The 21,713-nt window shown below is 31.0% G+C and overlaps 3 protein-coding genes across 6 annotated transcripts; 1 reads left to right on the forward strand and 2 right to left on the reverse strand.

Moving 5' to 3' along the window:
- The first annotated feature begins 39 nt into the window (after positions 1–39).
- On the forward strand, positions 40–7,741 carry Pex14 (peroxisomal biogenesis factor 14). Of its 2 annotated transcripts, XM_076410241.1 has the most exons (6): positions 40–269; positions 328–633; positions 685–911; positions 6,033–6,233; positions 6,317–6,371; positions 6,429–7,741. In XM_076410241.1, the coding sequence occupies exons 1-5, from the start codon at positions 195–197 to the stop codon at positions 6,336–6,338; spliced, it is 831 nt and encodes a 276-aa protein (XP_076266356.1). In that variant the 5' UTR covers positions 40–194; the 3' UTR covers positions 6,339–6,371; positions 6,429–7,741. The 2 variants fall into 2 exon arrangements, with proteins under 2 accessions (XP_076266356.1, XP_076266355.1); XM_076410240.1 differs by lacking the exon at positions 6,317–6,371.
- A 2,702-nt stretch (positions 7,742–10,443) lies between these two features.
- Positions 10,444–16,873, reverse strand: Dd (CTD nuclear envelope phosphatase 1-like protein dullard). Of its 3 annotated transcripts, none has more exons than XR_013006599.1 (6): positions 16,592–16,873; positions 16,250–16,316; positions 15,911–16,101; positions 15,339–15,567; positions 13,212–13,418; positions 10,444–12,947 (listed from the first exon to the last, which is right to left on the reverse strand). XR_013006599.1 is itself a non-coding variant. In XM_076410234.1 (6 exons), the coding sequence occupies exons 1-6, from the start codon at positions 16,688–16,690 to the stop codon at positions 12,728–12,730; spliced, it is 948 nt and encodes a 315-aa protein (XP_076266349.1). In that variant the 5' UTR covers positions 16,691–16,873; the 3' UTR covers positions 10,444–12,727. The 3 variants fall into 3 exon arrangements, 2 of the variants coding, with proteins under 2 accessions (XP_076266349.1, XP_076266350.1); XM_076410234.1 differs by having other exon boundaries at positions 13,277–13,418; XM_076410235.1 differs by having other exon boundaries at positions 13,224–13,418.
- Positions 16,874–17,939: 1,066 nt separating this feature from the next.
- On the reverse strand, positions 17,940–19,453 carry LOC143199990 (uncharacterized). The gene has a single exon (XM_076410217.1). The coding sequence runs from the start codon at positions 19,318–19,320 to the stop codon at positions 18,109–18,111; it is 1,212 nt and encodes a 403-aa protein (XP_076266332.1). The 5' UTR covers positions 19,321–19,453; the 3' UTR covers positions 17,940–18,108.
- Positions 19,454–21,713: the final 2,260 nt, after the last annotated feature.

Here is a 21,713-nt window from a genome sequence, read left to right on the forward strand (position 1 = left end):
TAAAATGAATAATTTGCTTATTTTTAGTTTTCAGTCATATACTTGGCAACCTTGTATAGATCCATAAGTCAAATTCGAATGTATTTCTATTTTGATTTAGTTTATAATGAACTTTGAGTAGAATGGTTTTAAATTTTATAATATAAAAAATAGTTTTTGCATTTATCATTTACATATAATCAGTTGTATTAGGTATGAATTCTGATATAGAAGCAAATTCAGATAATACTGCAATGGATGAATCCCAGTCACTTGTTAGAGAAGATTTAGTATGTAGATTATCTATAATGGGGTAAGGAAATTAATTATTGTATATTGATATTGTAGGTTAATACGGCGATAAAATTTCTACAAAATCCAAAAGTTATAAATAGTCCTCTGGCTCAAAAACAACAATTTTTGCAAAGAAGAGGGCTCACTGAAGAGGAAATACGTATAGCATGTGAAAGATCAGGAGCATATAATCATCATGAACAATATCTATCAAAGTTTCCTCAAAACCCATATGCTACAAATGTAGCTTATAGAGGATATATTCCTCATCAAGTGACACTATTCGATAGAATTAGAAATATAACTCAAAATATAGCGTTATTTAGCATTGTAGCATATATAGTTCAAAAATTTTTTCGAGTAAGGTTTTTCATTTATTTTCTTATCCTTTAATAACTATTACTTTTTTAGAAATACATTGCTCCATTTTTATTTGGTAGAAAGAAAAAGAGTGTTGAAGATAAAATAGATAAATTAGAAGAGAATGTTGAGAAATCAATAAGTGATATTAGATCCAGTATTGGAGATGTAAAATCAGAATTAGATAAGATTTGTTATACCTCTGAAAACGAAGTGGTATCACAAATCAAAGAATTGCAGTCAGAAGTTGCAACAGTTAAAGGGTTGCTGTTAACAAGGTGAGTTTGAGTGTTTTAATTAATTTCTACCAATTTAGTAAACAAACTTTTAACAGAAGTGTTGATAAGGTTGTTGGGATCACATTTTGTTATCTTCTATATTTATCATTATGAAAAATCTAAATATTTAAAAAAATCATCTAAATTATATTCATGATGTACTAATAGATTAAAATTAACGAAAACTGGAATTACTTTTATCAATTTAATGTTTTATTTATGATGTATTATTATTAATACAGAAATCATTCTTCAGAATTAAATTGAACGAAAGACAACACTCCTAATATAATTAATACTATTAATGATGTGTTAATTTTTAAAATTATTTAATATTATTAAATAAAACCTTAAAACAGTGGCAAGTACAAAGACCACAGGTGACATTAATTAATTTTATTTCGTATATATGATGATTAATTTAAAAGTTTTTATTTCACCATTATTTTTGTGATTCAAGGCTGAATTGGAGCCAATATTATTGAAATTATATATTTTAAAGTTCTATATTTGTTGACTATATATATATCTTCTTATATATAAAAATGAATCGCAAAATGTGTTGGTAAGCGCATAACTCAACAACGCCTGGACCAATTTGGCCAAATCTTTTTTTAAAATGTTCGTTGAAGTTCAAGGATGGTTTTTACGGCGAGAAAAATTAGAATTATGAAAAACCCTAAAAATAGCCCTTTTCTTTTGTACATACAAATGATTTGTAACTAAAACGTAGTCAATTTGAGCTTTATTGCTATGGTATAAAGTTCATATTAAATTACAAGCACTCACTGTTGTCTAAGCAATGTAGGTGTGTTCCTAACGTCAAAGATCATATCTATCAAAACAATGTGCGTGTGTGCGTTGGAGCACAGAATACATAGTTGGAGGAGTTTAATGTCGCGTTTCTTTTGTATTAGTTTCGGCACGCGAGATAAAATGCATCAGTTTCCACGTCATTACATCAGTCAAACAAAAATCGCGTTACCAACAGTGTTTTATTATTTTTAATATCCAAATTTTAAATAAATAAAACAATTCGTACGGCTTAAAAGGATTTGAGTTCAAGTCATATCAAATTTAAAAAAAAAAGTTGTCTGTTACAGATGACTTTTGACAGATGACAGATGAATTGTCAACTGATACACCAAACAAATTCGTATATCGTGTTTTGTGCAGAGTGTTTAGTTAGTTAGTGTTTGTTTAGTTCGTGATTAGTGAAAAAATCATTTATATTTGATATGCCTCCTATAAGACGAAGCAATTTAGGTAGAAGAACCAGAAATGCTATAAACCAAGCTAATTACCGATCTAATCGTACTGCACAAGAACGTGACGACGGAAATGAACGTGAAAGAATTCGGATATCACAAACGCGTGAAGCGCGAGCGCGACATTCAACTAATAATAACCATTACAGGTAACTAAAATATTAGTTTAGCTATGGCGATAATATCTCAGTCACTATATTATGTATTCGAATGTTATTAAAACAAAATCTGTTTAGAGGTTCTGAAACCAACAAAAAAGTCAGTTCAATGAACTATTATTCATACCGCCTAATGATTCGGGAAAATGAAGATAATCACATATTGAAATGTCGGCGATAATATCACAAATATGTTGTTGACATGTATGTTAAAATTGAAACGGAGAGATTAACATTCATCAGGTTGAATCAAACCAAACTCCGATCTGAAGAGTATATTCACCTTCGAGATGCGATTAGTACTGATGGAAATGCACAGAATGTCGGTCGGATGACTATTCTTCCAGCAACATACATCGGAAGCCCTCGGCATATGCACGAATATGCTCAAGATGCCATGTCGTATGTTCGTCATTATGGTACAGCAGATTTGTTCATCACATTTACATGCAATCCGCAATGGATAGAAATTAAGCAGGAGTTATTCCCTGGGCAATCACCCATTGATCGTCATGATATTACAGCCAGAGTCTTTAGACAAAAGTTGAAATCTTTAATGAATTTCATCGTAAAACATAATGTGTTTGGTGAGACACGCTGCTGGATGTATTCTGTGGAGTGGCAGAAAGGAGGATTGCCACATGCACACATTTTGATTTGGTTGGTTGAAAAGATAAGGCCAAATGAAGTTGATGCAGTGATATCAGCTGAAATCCCTAATGTACAAGTAGATCCTGGATTGCATGAGGTAGTTATCAAAAACATGATACATGGTCCCTGTGGAACTCTTAATCAAAATTCACCGTGTATGATGGATGGTAAATGTTCAAAACGATATCCACGGACATTAATATCGGAAACAATTACTGGTAATGACGGTTATCCATTGTGTCGTCGCAGATCGACAGCAGACAATGGAAAATCAATCATTGTCAAATTAAATCAACAAGATATTGAAATAGATAATCGTTGGATTGTTCCATATTCACCCATTTTATCAAAGACATTCAAAGCACACATCAACGTTGAATCTTGCCATTCAGTGAAATCGATTAAATACATTTGCAAATATGTAACCAAAGGGAGTGATATGGCTGTGATTGGAATTGGTGCAGAGAATTCTAATGTTGAAGTTACCCAATACCAAATGGGCCGCTATGTCAGTAGTAATGAAGCAGTTTGGCGAATATTTTCTTTTCCTATTCATGAGAGACACCCTTCTGTTGTTCACTTAGCTGTGCATTTAGAAAATGGACAAAGAGTGTATTTTACAGCACAGAACGCAGTACAAAGAGCTGCTCAGCCACCATCTACTACATTAACCAGTTTTTTTGAGACATGCCAAAACGATGATTTCGCACAAACATTGCTATATTCTGAAATGCCAAAATATTATACCTGGAATCAATCCTCAAGGAGATTTATACGACGGAAACAAGGAAAACCAGTTGGATATACAGATGTATATTCCACCGATGCGATTGGCCGGATTTATTCAGTACATCCAAGCAATGATGAATGTTTTTATTTACGACTGCTATTAGTCAATGTACGTGGCCCAACATCATTCCAACAGTTACGAACTGTTGATGGTGAATTGTGTGGATCCTACAGAGAAGCCTGTCAACGTTTGCAATTGCTTGAAAATGACGCTCATTGGGATCAAACTCTCAATGATGCTGTAATATCATCACACGCTCATCAAATACGAACATTGTTTTCTATAATCATATCTACATGCTTCCCATCAAACCCAATTGATTTGTGGATGAAGTACAAAGATTATATGTGTGATGATATTTTGTATCAAATACGGAATAGAATGAGAAATCCAAATATACAAATCAGTGAAGAAATTTACAACGAAGCATTGATTTCAATTGAGGACATGTGCTTGATAATGTCAAACAAACTATTAATTCAATTATGCCTGACCGCGCCCAATCGTCCAATGCATGACGCTTTTAACCAAGAGTTGCATCGAGAAAGACTGTATGATCTCAACGCTTTGAAAGAATTAATTCAAACAAATCTTCCACTGTTAAATGAACAACAGAAGTATGTATTTGAAACTCTTATGAAAGTAACAAATGATGAAACTGGAGGGATTTACTTCTTAGATGCACCTGGTGGTACAGGAAAAACTTTTTTGATTTCATTAATATTAGCAACAATTCGCTCACAAAATAAAATTGCACTTGCACTCGCTTCGTCGGGAATCGCAGCAACTTTGCTTGAAGGTGGTCGAACAGCCCATTCAGCACTAAAATTGCCATTAAATATGCAAAGCAATGAAACTCCAACCTGCAACGTTCCGAAGAACTCTGCAATAGCAAAGGTTTTGCAGCAATGTAAATTGATTGTTTGGGATGAATGCACGATGGCACATAAAAAATCTTTGGAGGCTTTAGACAGAACCTTAAAAGATCTACGTAGCAATAATAACCGATTTGGTGGTGCAATGATTTTATTAGCAGGAGATTTTCGTCAAACATTGCCAGTGATTCCACGATCAACGCCAGCTGATGAACTCAATGCATGTCTAAAGTCCTCCAATTTGTGGAAACATGTCAAAGTACTTCATTTAAGCAAGAATATGCGTGTCGAGTTGCAAAATGACCAATCTGGAAACATATTCTCTAAACAACTCATTGACATTGGAACTTTCCTCAAAGTTTTTGTCAGTTAACTCGATCAAAAGATGAACTTATTCAGAAGGTGTTTCCAGATGTTTCTCAAAATTACAGAAACCATGATTGGTTGAGCGAACGAGCTATACTGGCTGCAAAAAACATAGATGTAAATGAATTAAATTTCAAAATTCAAGAACAAATTACAGGCGAATTGAGGATATATAAATCAGTTGATTCGGCTACTAATCAAGATGATGTAGTCAACTATCCACCGGAATTTTTAAACTCGCTGGATTTGCCAGGATTGCCACCTCACAATCTTCAATTAAAGGTTGGATCGGTGGTTATAATGTTGCGAAATATCAACCAACCGCGTCTTTGCAACGGTACACGGTTAGCGATAAAAAAATTACTAAACAATGTGATAGAAGCAACTATACTCAAAGGAAAGTATAAAGGAGAAGATGTTCTCATACCGCGCATCCCAATGATTCCGACTGATGTGCCATTTGAGTTTAAACGACTACAGTTTCCAGTGCGGCTTGCTTTTGCTATGACTATAAACAAGTCCCAGGGGCAATCATTAAGTGTTTGTGGTATTAATCTAGAAAACCCATGTTTCTCACATGGTCAATTGTATGTTGCCTGTTCCCGTGTTGGAAAACCATCAGATTTGTTTATCTATGCGCCAGGTAATCAAACAAAAAACATCGTATACCACAAAGCACTACAATGATAATAATAATAATAATTATGATTCACATGATTAACAATAAAGCGATTACTTACTTTTCAATCCTTATATATGTTTTATTTAATTATTTTTTATTCACAACGCCCTATCACCAGGGTGATGGTTCTGTTCAGGAGAATTTTTTAAAATACGTAGGCACAAAAACTGCCACATTACAAATCTTTTTGACAGGACGAAGTCTGTCGGGTCAGCTAGTATATATATATATATATATATATATATATATATATATATATATATATATATATATATATATATATATATATATATATATATTATATATTTCAAATACACATTTTTAATTTTAGGAAACAATTTCCATCTGTGGCAAATAGCCCAGTAGTACCTCCTTCTATTCCTGCATGGCAAATGTCCAGTGTCCATCAGCAGCATGAACAGGAAGGTGATAGTGAAGAGAATAAGGAAGAACTACTTGAAATAGCTTCTGGATCTGGGTCATCTGAACATGAACATGGCATGAAAACAAGTGAATCTAGTCTAGAAATAATGTAATTATTGCTCTCTTTTTTGCTTTAAATATTCTTGATCATAACAAACATTTGTTCTATGCATGTATCATAATTTTTTTCAGTAACCATGAAGATGTAATATAAGCCATTGGCATAGGTCAATATTAGTATTTTGAAGTAACTATCTTCTCTTATATTACTATGTCTGTTAATCTAAAATCTGTCTTCTTGCAGATGCTCAGCGAAAGATTATGATAGCGAATCCTCGCACAGTAAGAAAAGTAGCAGAGATGAAAATACTACAGAGAAAATACTATAGCATCATTTCAATTCCACCTAAAGTACCTATTAATAGTCCTTCCATTGCTGAGAATTTTAGTTATATTGATAAAAATGATTCAAAAGTTATGGACATAATTTGAGAAATATAGACTGAAAGGTGTAAGTGAAGAATCATTAACCGTAGAGAAAATAATTGGATTTTAATAAAAATAAGTGTCCAGTAGTTGGGTGAGTTTATGCTTACTTATCTAATGATTCTTTTCTCTTATTTGTATTGGAATAAATAGTCAGATGGATAGTTTATTATTTCATTGCTTTATGAATTTAAGTAATTGTACATATAATACTGGTCTGCAATTTTTTTCTCCAGAATATTTACATGTGTTTCCATATTATATTTGATACTCTTAAATGGATTAACAACAAGAAAAAATATGTATTACATATATACTTTGTGTAGTTTTTGCTTTCTTATTTTCAACTTTACAAATTATAATCAAATGGTAATTACAAAAAAAATGATTAAGTCAAGAAGTGTAAATCATAAAATAGGCATTAAACCTATTTGATTCCAGTTACTTTATCCTTCTTTTTTGCTAATATCAATTGTTTTACCTTAATCTAAAAACTGACGTATCTATAAAAAAAAATAATTTACAAATTAAATATCAATAATGATTGCAATTATAATTGAACAATAATTAGAACGAAGTTGTAAGTTGTTGCTCTTTTTCCTTTTATATTAACAATTGTTGGTGAATTGACAAAACAAAAGCTGACAAACATTCTGACTATTTTATATGCAATATATCTTCTTCTCTTACCTCTTACTTAATGAAGATTTTTCAGGACTTTTCACAGTGAAAAAATAATATTTATATTAAAAAATGTGTAAATATAAAATCGCTAAAATAAAAGCTGTTTTTGAAAGAGGATTTTATTGCAGACCTATGTAATTCTTCTATGCTGGTTCTTAAGCAATTCACAGTTTTAAATCATTTTACATATTTATTATGTATTTTTAAACGTTTTTTGATATATTTCTTGAGGTTATGTCCTGCTTTCATTATATATATACATATATATTTATTTGTTTATGTGTATTAAGGTTTAATGTTACTGAATTGTTAACATGTGGTTTATTACAGAAAAAAGGCTTCAAGATTGGTCGTAATGAGACCCATAAGCCTTTGGATTTTTCGGTTTTATTTTGTAAATATTACACATTGACTTGGTGCTTTTAAAATAAATTTTGGTTTTTAAAATTCCCAGTTATTTACGTTCCTTTCCTTGTATATATCCAAATATAGTCGGTGATATAGATTATATAAACTTTCGCTACTTAGGTAATGTGGTAAAAAACTAATAAATATTTATTATGGTTTGGGGAAAATGTAATGTAGAGTTTCCCCATGTTTTTTCTAAACGAATTTATGCATAGAAATTTCAAACACTAATCAGTTATAAAGTTTTGATCAACGACCTTCTACCATTGCAAATCTGAACTCAGTGGTTTTCATAAGCATCTTTTAAAACTAGATATATATCATTAAGAGAGTTTAGCATAGACTGGAACAAGTGATAGTTGTATGCAAAAAAACGTTCAATTTTTTCCTCTGTTGCCTTACAAAAGCGCTTTAGTGTGACCTTTTGCTAAATGACTTTTTGGGACCTCGATTTTTTAACCATAATAAGTTTTAACTGGCTTAATGAATGATCCGAATTAACTTTATACACAAATTATTCGATGGACTGTTACATTTAAAACGCCCAACATTTCAAATTATTAGTTTTCCTCAAGTTGATAATTTAAATTGTCATCTCGCTTTCAACAAACTAGTCATTATTTTAAGCTATCAAGGAATCAATCTAATCGTAGTTTTTCATTAGGCCGAAAATGTTGATTAGACCTGTCGCCTTTGATCAAAACATGTGGTAGGAGGGTAGGCCATTCGATTCAAAGCTACCAAATTGGCCTCACAAAATACAGAACGTCCTTGAAACTGTAAATATTTGGTTATTCGGTAGTATTTAGCCACGATTTTCTTCTTGACATTATTGCAATGAACTCATTTTAACTCCCATGACAATAATATGCCGTTTTATTTAAAAATGTCCATCTTAGAAATATCCGCCTTTCTCTTCCGAGCAACTATTAAGAAACAAATGTTTAGCAATCTTTTCCTCAATTCCCTAGCTTTTCGATTATTCCCAAATTTTTAACACGCTTTGAAATTGCTTGACAAGTCACTTGATGATCGTGCTAATTTTTTATATTTTTTGGCAGCTGTGTTAAAGGCGTAACCTTTACTCCTTTTCTTTGTAGTGTTTGAGAAGTAGAAAGTCAAATATTCCGCTATTGTTATCAAGAATTTGGCGTAAATCGACTGATGTTAGTGTTCTTTTATACCTATGACCTCTTTATTTCAATCATAACCCGCTAAAGCTATAGAGTTAAGCCAATATATCATTGCATAGGCATAGGGCCCATTTGGTAAATCATAATTTCTCCATTGTAAAATTGTTAAATTACTTTTTGGTTATTTCTATTTTCAAAGTACAGAATATAAAGTAAAAAAATATATCTATATACATTTTTAGGCTATGAGCTTTCGCAGTCGTATGAAGAACATTTCACCATCCCAATCAACGGATTAGAAAGGCATAAATATTTTTTTTATTATAACAACTTTTTAAATTGTTTCTATTTTTATAACCAATGTATATAGGAAAACATTAATATTATAAAGTAGTATATGCTTATGTATTACTTTTTTTCATTTTTATACATTTTTTGGGTTAGAAGCCTTCACAGGCGTAGGTAGTTTAATGCACTATCGAGTATAATTATAACATTTAACGCCATTCGATATGATTAATGGACAAATATAGGCTTTAGAATGAGATATTTTAGACAGAAAATATATTTTTTACATATATTTTAAAGTCTCCTTTTACCAACCATGGGTTTATCTGGACTGGGCCTAAAGTTTAACGTGGGCTCCGAACCACGGTCATCAGCATTAAGCCTACCGACTGGCGAGTGATCAACTTTAGAAATCTTCCAGAAGACATCTGCTCTTACCCAGCCAGGTTACTGGCGTGACTGGGATCATTTTCCTTGTTGGATTTTACACTCTTGCCTAGAACATTCGCAAATTTTAAACAATCACAAACATAATTTACGACCATGCCCGATCAGGATTCGAAACCGCGGCTATCGCAACAGTAGGAGGACCGTCCCATCGCCTTTACCACTGCGCCACCAAGCTGGCAGGAAGCAATTTAATGAAGTGATTTTTTACATGTCATGTATACATTAGTTATAAAAAATACTTATGGCCCATTGGATATATTGTTAAACCATTAAGCAAATCGATAAAAAATATATGTTATATAGCAGTATATTCCATAAATTAGTTGAAGGACGTTATATACACGAACGAATTATAAGACATCAAACCTGTCACTGTGTCGAACATTTGAAAGTATATATGGAAGACGTGGAAGTTACAGGATCCATCGCACTTTTCTCTATGCGACTTTTATTTTCGTCCTCTCAAAGAAATAGTTCAATTCTTATAGAAACCAAAACTGAGATTGACCTTTTTTTGATTTCTAAGTACCAACATTTTTATTGGAATTTTGGATTCATGTTCTGAATATTTTAATTAGAATAATGACAAACTCTTTTTTGCAATAGTGATTGTTTTATGGAATAATATTTTTTGGTACTTTAATCAGTAATCAGTTTTAGTACGTAACCAGGTAAATCAGAAAACTTTTAAATAATTCTAAATATTATTGAGATATTACATTGCCTAATAAATACGGGAATTTTTTTTATTGAATTGATTTGGTTTTGAATTATTTATTCAGTAGAGTTTAAGTGTCAGGTTGTGACTGGGTTTATGGATCTATTTAATTCTTTAGGGCGTAAGGTTTTAACGAAAGAATAAGCAAAACATTAATTTACAATTGTATATTATCTAAAATGAAATTACAATAATTAAAAATGTGATTTTTCACATTTTAACCAAAAGATGAGGTGTCACATGGTTTTAAGAGACCTACTCAACTCTTTGGGACATATGGTTCTAATGCGATACCAAAAAAAACAATTATAAAACTGTATATCATTTAAAAAGAAATTACAGTAATCGAAAACAAAATATTCTCCATTTAAAAAGTCTATTTTGTACACTGACCATCGAATATTGAGCAACTTAGCATGTCTTACTCAATTTTCGATAAAATAACAATTACAACAAAACACAAAAAAAAAAGATTTCACATGAGACCCGTTTAACATTCAAATTTACATCGTTAAGTACATCAGCTGTCCCCTTTTTAAAACATTAATCTACACTTCTATGACACAATATTTACATATTCCCAAAATTTTGAAGACTACTTATTTTCTGATACAGAAAATGTTTAGATTGACCACCAAACACAAAATAATCCTTGACCTATAACCGAATATAAACAAGAAACGGAAACTTTCGGAAAAGCAGCATTACATCAACTTAAATAATAGAAGGTTGATATAAAACGTTATAACATATTTAACGTTAATTTTATACATTTATACTACCTCTTTGGCTTATCCGCAAAATTCAAGATTTCTTATTCTATAAACTTCTGAGCTAACATCCAAGATATTAATAATTCATGGAGAACCCGAGCAACTACCAGCAAGGATGAGGAAGGTACATTTTCATGAGTAAACATGACAGTCATTAATTTCGAGGCAGATTGCGAAATTATTGGAATACCAAACAAAACACTTCACACAACTAAACTAAAAATCACATTTTTTGTCTTCTCAATATCCCACCATTAGAGAATATTATTAAAGTGCTTAGTTTGTTAATTAAGCCAAAAATTTTGCAATTGAAAAGTAATATATATATATATATATATATATATATATATATATATATATATATATATATATATATATATATATATATATATATATATATATTAAATAGTTTATTAACTGTTACAAACTTAAGGAATACATTAAAATCAATAATTATGTAATGAGTCTCAGTTAAGATATAAAAAACTGTAAATCAGCAATATCCTTAACAATTACTATAACATCGTTAAAATGATATGTACTACTGTTAGGGATTTATATTAAAACTGGCAAAGTTCATAATATCGAGAATTATTGCATAATCGATGTTCTTTAACCCTTGTGAGATCAATTGAAATGACCGCATATTTACCCATTCGTATTTACAAAACCTTAACGAAAACTTAAAACTGATTCTATTTTAAAAATGAAAAATAAATAAATATTTTACAAGTCTGAGAACTTTATTGTCAAATAATATAGATCTATCAAATGTTCAACTATCATATTACTATGTTTACTTGAACACGTATGGTGAATCATACATGTAATCATAACTTTGTGTTAAAAATAAAAATGATAAGAAATACCTCGCCATAAAAAATATTTTTTTCTCTTTCGAGTCGATCCTTATCCGAAACAATCTTATCATTCAATTATCACTGATCTCTCATTGAATGAGATCTAAAATATAATGTGGTTAATATACAATTCAAATTATTCAAAATCCGCACTGGAATATTTATCAATTCCAATAAAACGTAAATTGTAATGTAAAAAGGTAGCAAGCTTTTGATACGGACAATGCGATGAAGGCATGTATAATTCACCTGCATACGCGTGTATAACTTTTTATATATCAACAAAATTCCTTACTATAAATTAGATGTAGTTGTACTTACCTACATCAAAAATGAAATAGTGATTTCTGCATTATTATATGTACAATAATAAATTCTATATTTTATTTATATATAAAACATTGACATTTTCGACAGTGTATCTAGAGCGTTTTTACACACATTACTATGGGTAGGTTGTACAGTGTAGAAATTCTACTTGATCCTGTCCAAATGATAAATGATACTTGTCACCGATACTTTGTTACTTAAAACAAAGATACATAATCTACACCAGTTAACATCAACCGAACCCTGAGCTTTTTTCAAACAATAGGTACACCAACATTTTAGAAATGTTTTCTTTGTCTTTTATTATACAGTGTTCCAATTTTTTACACTTTTTAACGGAAAATAAACATGATTTCTCACTCATTTGATCGAAGAGGACACAAGCCTTACTTGATCTTAATTCACGCACTCAGTTTAGTCCGTCCACTCTTACCCGTTGCTGCTCGCCGACCCTTGTCCTATTTTCGATGGCGTCAATTGCACATACGCTGGGGGATGCGCGACTTGAACTTTTTATCTTTCGGGCTCGCTGCCACGGATGTGCTGTTACCAGTCGGTTGATTGACGGTCACTTCGTCCACTCTGGTGACGACACTATCCGCCAAACCATCTAGATCAGCCTTGGGTTTAGGGGTGGTGGAGTCCAGGACACGGGGACGAGTTGAACCTAATGCAACTGGGTTGCCGGTCGCACTGCAAAGAGGGCTTCGTTGAACAGAAAGGAAGGACTAACGAGTACCAGTGTTGCCGCGTATGTTCTATTTCCTTAAGGCTAAAGTTAGTTTTTGTGATCAATACATATATACAATCTTTAATATACTTCGTAAAATGGACACATTAAAATAAACGAGATCGATATTTCCGACGAAGCCACACCATTCAGAGTTTTGTCAAATATTTAATGGCTAATCTACTACCCATAACCACCCGCTATCGTGCGGCAACACTAGCACTCACCTTCACACCTACTGGGAATCTAATCTAATACAGCTGTCCTAAAGAAAAGATGGATGAAGTCCTACCAGAGGCTGTGCAGATGCAGGTTACGACTCAGCACTGATCGGACATCTGTGGTGAATCGTAATGCGTCCAAAACAGGTAGCAGATTAAGTAGCGCCACGTCATTTGCGTCCGAGAACCACGATTTTATTGGTATAGCGTTATCTGAAATCAACATATTCGTTTATCTCACGGAGTTGCAATTTTAAATTTTACTATATTGAATCATAACGAATTTTTTAAGTGACAGAATTTTCTTTGAGTCTAAGTTAACTGTTATTTAAAAAGATCGACCCTACAAGAACGTTTACAGATTACATCATCCCTTCGCTTTATATTACTTGTGCTTTTCGTGAGAAAGTTTTTGACAACAAAGGCTGTATTGCGGTGATGCAAGATCTAGGTGTTCACGATCAGAATTCATTTAATACACTGCTGTTGGTGTCAAATATTCTTGAATACATTAAATCTCGCCACAGTTAGCAATCGAAAGCTATTTAATGGCGTCTGACAATGTTAGTTTCCTATTTTACAAATTGCTCTCTATTATAATATCTAATCTATCTAATATCTCTTTCGGAGTTGTATGCTGAGTCTCCTACCTAAAAGGGCTATTTCACCACAGAAATTTATGAGGGATTCGTTCACCTTTCATTCAACAAACATGTCGTCCAAACTGCGTTTTTTAATTTGTTCCTCAGTTTTACACTGATTGTCACATCTTAAATGGGTGATTTCTAATACGATCTCAGAGCATCGCATCGCACTTGAATGACTTCAATATTACAAATATCATACTGTAACGGTGTCCAAGTCTATAGAGATTGACTAAGATGGAATAAGCGTTCGAAAGGGGGAGATTATAGTTTCTTCAGACACATCATCTTCAAGAAGATTGAGAACCAAAAGCCACACAGCCCCCTACAGTCCCACAGCTTGACCGATTCGGCTTATTATCTCAACAATATATGCCACATTCTTTTCCTATGTTAGTGATCCCAAATACCTAAACCCCTGCACTTGCTTTGACTGGATCAAGTTGAGATTTACAATCCCTCAATTGTTAATATTTGGTCTTTCCTTCATTTATTCCCTGCTCTGCAATGTGAACCATATCATGAAGAATGCTAAAAGCGTCAACATTTTTTCAGAGCATATAGTGCTGTCATCAGATCGGTCAAAGGGCTGGTAGTATCACATAGAACGAAAGGTGTTTTGAATTTTTTTTCGCATCATTGCATTCAGTACTATGTTGAAAATGGAGCAAAAAGCAATGGAGATAGGATTTAACACGTCATTTTACACTAACGCACGGCTAATGGGTACGTAAGTGGCATGAATAACTTTAATAATGTTCAGAGCTGCTCAAAGTGAGGGCCAGTTCAGATTCTGACTCTGATCTCAAAAGTGTCTTTTTGTGTTAATTTTTTCAGAGTCAAATCAGAGATCAGAGTCAGAATGTTTTGGAATTTTATCCACTTTTTTAAAAAGAAAAACTGTGTTTCTAAGATGTTAGGTAAACAAAGAGTATAGTCTCATTTGGAGTGAAAAAGAACAGACATGTATCATCATCCGACATTTTTCTTACTATTAATAGGGTTCCCGAATTCTTATGGCACCGACCAAGGAAACTTACTTTGGAAACTTTGGTTCTAACAAATGATAATTCATAATGCCACTCAGACTAGATAATTTTGTTTAGTCTTATGTAACTAAAGTCACTGTTTTATATAGATAAACCAGCAATATAAATTGCATTATGAATAAAATAAGATATTAATTCCTAGAAGGTGCTGTTTAGAATAAATATAATCTGGAAAATTAGTTGAAACCTTAATATCGCCGTTTTTCAAACCAAAAAAAACTATTATTTTTAAATTGAACACTAATTTGTTTTATCTCAACTGAAAGTTCTGAATAACTTTAAAAATACCTATTATCGTGTTAGCAAATGTGACATTTTAAATTTATCTACTAAAAATACTTCAAAGCATGATTCTAATATATAATTTTTAAAAATCACTATAGAATGTTTTTTAGTTTAAGCACCTAATTATCAAATTTATCAAATAAACTCATACCTACCAGGGTAGGATTTGTAAGCTCCTGGACTATTGTCCAATATAAATACACTAGAGAGATCATTGCATATGGCACTCAGGTCTTTCGTGTAAGACCCAAAGTCCGGCGTACAGTGCTGTCGATAGAAACGTCTTTTTAAAATGCCTCGTCCGGCATCGAGCTTATCAGCCACAGCAGCACCATATATTTCCATACTGGCTGTAAAAACAACTAATTCATACCACTGTGATACCTAAAATAAATATTCATTTTCAGATTTTTCACCTCTATATAAAATGAACATGTTAATTTTAAAAAATACATATAATCTATTATCTGGTGTAACTAGAAAAACACAATACACTATAACGTAAAAAAAATCATTATACTTATATTTTATAATATATATTATACTTATAATAAGGAATTATTTGTGTTATTTTTCTAATATCAATCATTTTATTTTGAAAATTAAATATTTTAAAAATTTATATGTAATATATCTAAAGTTATCCCTAATAAAATTTTAATAATTCTGGTATAATTAATTTATCTAATTAATAATTTTAATATATCAATAATGATATCTAACTTACTATATCTAAAAAGAAATCCACGTGTGGTCTTTTATGTACGAAAAATCGAACTGGATGTCTATCAATGATAACTTTCAACACAAAATCTGGAGGAACTCCAGGTCTAACGGTTGTTCTCAAAACACCATCATGTTGTGAATGTATTAATGTTTCGTCTAAATCAAGCACTAGAACTTTACGTTTAACTATACCTAAAATAGAAAAATAAACATATTATTTATTGATTGTAAAAAATATTAAATAATAATAAAACATTTATTAAATATGGTGTAAGAATTATCTCATAACATATTCATCAGATCCATGACAAAAACTATAAATAAATAAAAGTATACTTACTTAATCTATGTCTTGATAAAGGGGATAATGGAAACAAGTCATACTTTACAGACTGATGCTGAATTATCTATAAAAAATTGGATTTTTGCCAATTAACAAAGTTGCCAAAAATATTGAATCAGATATTTTTCTTTTAACCTGTTACTGGTAAACCGATGTTAAGATTTTTATTTTATTTAAATAGTAGACATAGTATGTATTTATTTTGTAAACTTTAAATTTACTCAAGACGAAAAGTGAATTTACGTTAATATACTGAGGTTATTGTTATTATTTGAACAATAAATTCTATAAATCTTACAATTTCAAGTGATTAATGTTATTTCTAAAGAAGATACTTACTGCTCTAGATTGCTTTTTTAAAGTGAAACACAAACAGGTCCATATTCTTGAGGCTATAAGCAAAAATGCTCGTAGCCCCATTTCCAACTGTTTCCACATTGGAAAAATATATTGTCACTAATCGTCACGTCAAGCAAAATAGTCACTTTTATTCTAAATACAGATAATCACTAAATTTTGAAAGGATTACACATTAACTTTACATTTTATTTTTTATAAGCCGACACTTTGTTGCTGACGGCCATACCAATTACAATTAATATGGCCTCCCTTTGACAGATTGCAAACGTGATTGGTTATGTCGATGAACTAAGTCAAAACAATACTAAAACTGGTCTAAATTATGTCTATCTCTTTCCAAATCCTAAATTTTCTTATTACTATTCTTTTTGTTATTCATTTTTAAATTATATATATGAGCCCATCAAGTAACAGTTTTTTAGGTCAGTTGGGTTGCAAATATACAATTTGTTCAAAATACGTTTTAATGGAATTTTTTCATAACAAACTTCTAAATTATAAACAATATTTATAAGATAATTTTTTATTCAGATTTTATAACATTTATAACATTTATTTTATAACATTTATTTTTATAACAGATTAAAATGAGGATTAAAATTCTCCGAAAACTACCTGCAATGGGGTTTTTTTACATTATTTGAATATCTTTTGAGTTTGAATAAAGGCTTTATAAGGGGAATATTTTACTCCGAATTGTAAAGTTATTTAAGATCTAGTAGCATTTATATTTCTAATACTCAGGTTTTATATGATTGTTTGAATCAATATATTATTATTGAATTTTTTATGGAAATTACTTAATATCGAAAATGTATTAAATAAAATTGAATTATAACAGATATATTTTTTTTGTAATATATTTTAGTCTCCTTTTACCAACTAGGGGTTTGTTTATTTGGACCGGACCTACAGTTTAACGTGGGTCCGAATCACGTGTCCTCAGCATTAAGCCTACCGACTGGCGAGTAACCAACTAGTAGAAATCATCCCAGAAGACATCCGGTCTTACCCAGCCTGATTACTGGCGTAATTGGGGGATCATTTTCCTTGTCGGATTTTACACTCTTGCCTAGGACAATCACAAACATAAATTTACGACCATGCCCCAATAGGATTCGAACTCGCGGCTATCGCAACAGTAGGAGGGCTGTCCTATCGCCTTTACCACTGCGCCACCATAACAGATATTTATAAACACAATATTGTTTAAAGTATACAAAAAATGAGGTATCCAAGTGGGTATGTGCATAAAATAAAGTACACATGGTTCAATTTAATACAAAGGAGAGCAAACATGATTTTTTTTAGAAAAAAAAACAAAATATATACAAATACAAATTTATTATATTCTTAAAGGTCAACATAGAAAACTAGATACACAAATTCTTTTAATAAATCAATTATAATAATACATTTACTTAGAAATTATCTCTAAATTATATACACAAAGTCAAGTATCCACAAATTAATACACAAAATCAAGTATACACATATTATTTAAAATGGGTGAACAAAAATCTCAGATTTTCTGAAATATTAAAATCATATGATTTTGAATTTTCTTTTAACGAATTTAATATTACAATTCCACGTCTATATTGAAGTTGTTTTAATTCATATAACACTGCTTTTCTGTCCACTGAATATATTGTAAAAGCAATTAACTCTAGTACAACATTAAATGTTTCTGTAACTTCTGATTTACACTTATGCAGGTAGTATAGAATCTTACATAATGGTTGGAAAATATCAGTAAAAATACCTTTCTCTAAATCTGATATGATCGTAACACTACGAGTTGTAAAAATAATTAAAAAGCATTGTACAAAAGTATTGAAATCACGGGATATGGGAAACAGATTACTTTCATCTGAAAAATGCTTCAGTAATCTGCATATAGTTGTAGATAATTTTGGACAATGGTTTATACATGTAGATATATCCTCACGATAGTTATATCTGTTTGCATACTCGGACAGGTTTGCAATGAGCTGTAAAAATATCTTTACTACCTTACTCGTTTCTTCCATATCAATTTCTACTTCAAAGTTGTTGTATTCAACACTAAAAATAGTATCAAATCCTATAGCAACTGAGACATACAACTGGGCATTAACCTCAGATTCAGCTAGTTTAAAATTATCAGTCAATTTGAGAAAAGCTTGTAATGTGTGAGTAATTAACATATAATTCTCTGAATACTTTAAAATATATTGCATTTTATCTAGCATATTTTTACCAATTAATATAATTCGTTCAGGCATATAAAATGCAATAGATTCAATAACTCTCATGACTTGTATCAGAATAGCAGGATGTGAAGATTCTAACGAATTCAAAGCAATTTGCAGTTCATTATCTGAGATGTTTTTTTCACAGTCAGCAATTAGTAAATTGGCTAAAATTCCTACAAGTATTTCTGTTAATCTTTCTTCTACATGTTGGATAATTACAGAGCAGGCTAGTGAAGGATAATTTAATTGGAAGAGGTATATACAAACATCCTTGTCTAGTGTCATGTCCCATAAAAAACATAGATCCTGTTCCATATCTTGGCTCCATTTTATATCAGAGAGTTGCATTAATGTTTTCAGTACAAAGGATTGGCTATATAATGTGTCTCCAATATTATCTCCTTTTAGTTTCTCTTTAGTGTCATCGTCTATGTCATCTGCGTTTATGTTACTACTTTGGGCTATACTCATTTTTACGTTTAATAGTTACTCTTTCACGATACGTTAAGGAACATGCAACAACGAATATCTTTTATCATGTAAATACAAGAACTCCATTATTTATATCTATGTAAGTTTGTATTTTTGACAGGGAATCATAACCTCATTCATCTTTTTGTAAATTGGTATTTTGTTTTTCAATAATTTTTTCTATGTTTGCAATTTATTAATTCGCTTTTGGGAGTGTTTTGCAGGTGCGAAAAATATCGATATTTCGATATATCAAGATATCGTTTTCAATATTTTAAATAAATATCGATATATTGGAGGGAAAAAAATCGATATTTTTTTTATAATAATTACTAGGAGTGTTGGTCACCAAAAATATCGATATATCGTTTTCCATATTTTTTAAGTATAAAATATATCGATATTTAAAAAAATATATTGAAATAGCCTAAAAGACTATATATTTTTTTCTTTCTTTGTTTTTTTACATATATATTTTAAAGTCTTCTTTTACCAGCTAGAGGTTTATGTGGACTGAACCTACGGTTTAACGTGGGCTCTGAACCACGGTCCTCGGCATTAAGCCTATGGAATGGCGAGTGACCAACTTAGAGATCATCCCAGACATTTAATGAAATTATTGTGTGATATTTTTTTGAGCTGTATGAGCAGGTACATTAAGTATATGGTTGTTTTCTTGTGTGAACCATGTAATTTTTCGTGAATCTATATGTAATTGGCCTAAAAGTTTATAATAATAATCTGATATTGTTGTATTACTAGTTTGGAGGTAATTTTGTTATAATTTAGTTTTATCCTTAATCCTTTTATCTGTAGCACTTGAGTGTTTTTTGTTTAGAAGTCAGTGTGGCATAGTCATTATATACACAACCTGCTATCTCTTTCTAAAATGTTCATCAAATTTAGCTCGATCAAATCTAATTGTCAAGTTGAATGAAAGAAGAAATATATCATCGGAATTTTAATTCTATTGTCGACAAATAGCAGATACTTATCAAATTTATTTAATAAACTATACGCATAGAGAAATGATACTATTATTACTACTCTGTGATTAAATGTTTAAGATAATTAAAATTAATTGTTTTTGGGCGATGGACAAAAATATAAATATTGTGTTTTTTATTAATTTCGTAATATTGGTAAGTTGTGAAATGTGTTGATGTGAGTACAAAATTATTTAGACAGACATTACTTAGAAAATTCTACTTTATGTTTGTTTATGTTTATGTTTATGTTATTGTCGTTGCGATACAATATCACAATACAATATATGAAATATAAATAATAATAATATATTTTTTATACGTACATAAACTTTTACATAAAATTTTAAACAAACAACTTTTCGACTTTGTGGTTCCACAAAGATTTTCTTTATCAGATTCTGCTGTCTTCTTCAGGATAGCTCAGCTTCAGTGAAATATTTGCTGTTATTATATAAAGAGATCTATGGGTGACATATTTACTGGGATTATTTACCGGGATTATTGAAGATAATATGCAGTGAATGGAACTGAATTGCTTATATTATATTGACATATAATTTCTTTGTAGTTTTAAGAGAACAATTTGTAATATTATTGTAAGAACAAATTGTTGTGTAGAGATAACTCAGATTGTCGTGCGGTTGTAGAAGCAACCATTACATTTTTGAAGCCTAATACAAAGTTCTGCTGGTTTTTTTTGTCAACATAATCCTTTCAATTGAGCTTGGCACTTAGTGTTATATAAAAATGCACGTATAGATTTCATAATCTTTGGTTTTATTTGCCGTTTCTTGGTATAATCGGGAATGTTGCTGACAGCTATCTTCATATATATTACTGTTTGTAGTGAATAAGGCACATCATTATTAGCGAATGTAGATGTGGCTACTAGAAGAGTCTACTCATACGGACGCCTGGAATGCTCATTAAAATTTAATTTCTCCACATTCTCATCTTGCAAATTATATGTATATTTAAAAAGAATATTAAATAAAATAAAAATTTGAAGTAAAATTAAAGTTTTTGCTTTTAATCCTCATACTTAATATAATTTATATATGGCCTATAAAGTAGATTTAAAGTATTTTGTTAACTCGAAGCTTTTTTTGAAAAATCGGTACTATGTATTTCCCATTTTTCAGACGATTTACGAATTCCACCTCGAAAGCACGATGTATCTTTTGAGGCTATCCACGAATCGACCCATTTTTTGGTATCTTCACAAGAAGTAAAGTGCTGGTCAGACAGGTCACGAGTCATATATCGGAACAAGTAGTAATCAGAAGGAACAAGGCCTGGAGAATACGGCGGGTGGGGTAGCACTCATTTTAATTTTTTTGCCGTTTTGATGAATGTCGTCATTTCGCGGGTATAAAACACCGTACGTTGCTATAAAGCGGACCG

This window comes from Rhynchophorus ferrugineus, unplaced genomic scaffold (genome assembly GCF_030347505.1).
Source record: "Rhynchophorus ferrugineus isolate W39M unplaced genomic scaffold, kcgeb_rfMv2 rfM7, whole genome shotgun sequence".
NCBI lineage: Eukaryota > Metazoa > Arthropoda > Insecta > Coleoptera > Curculionidae > Rhynchophorus > Rhynchophorus ferrugineus.

Bases quoted from the DNA above. Each gene is read 5' to 3' on its own strand.
- Pex14 (XM_076410240.1), top strand. From the start codon at position 195: ATGAATTCTGATATAGAAGCAAATTCAGATAATACTGCAATGGATGAA. The intron at 634-684 runs GTAAGGTTTTTC...TTACTTTTTTAG, and splicing joins TAGTTCAAAAATTTTTTCGA to AAATACATTGCTCCATTTTT. The intron at 912-6,032 runs GTGAGTTTGAGT...TTTTAATTTTAG, and splicing joins AAAGGGTTGCTGTTAACAAG to GAAACAATTTCCATCTGTGG.
- LOC143199990 (XM_076410217.1), bottom strand. From the start codon at position 19,320: ATGAGTATAGCCCAAAGTAGTAACATAAACGCAGATGACATAGACGAT.
- Dd (XM_076410234.1), bottom strand. From the start codon at position 16,690: ATGTGGAAACAGTTGGAAATGGGGCTACGAGCATTTTTGCTTATAGCC. The intron at 15,568-15,910 runs GTAAGTTAGATA...TATTTATTTTAG, and splicing joins TGGATTTCTTTTTAGATATA to GTATCACAGTGGTATGAATT. The intron at 13,419-15,338 runs GTAGGTATGAGT...TGTTGATTTCAG, and splicing joins AGCTTACAAATCCTACCCTG to ATAACGCTATACCAATAAAA.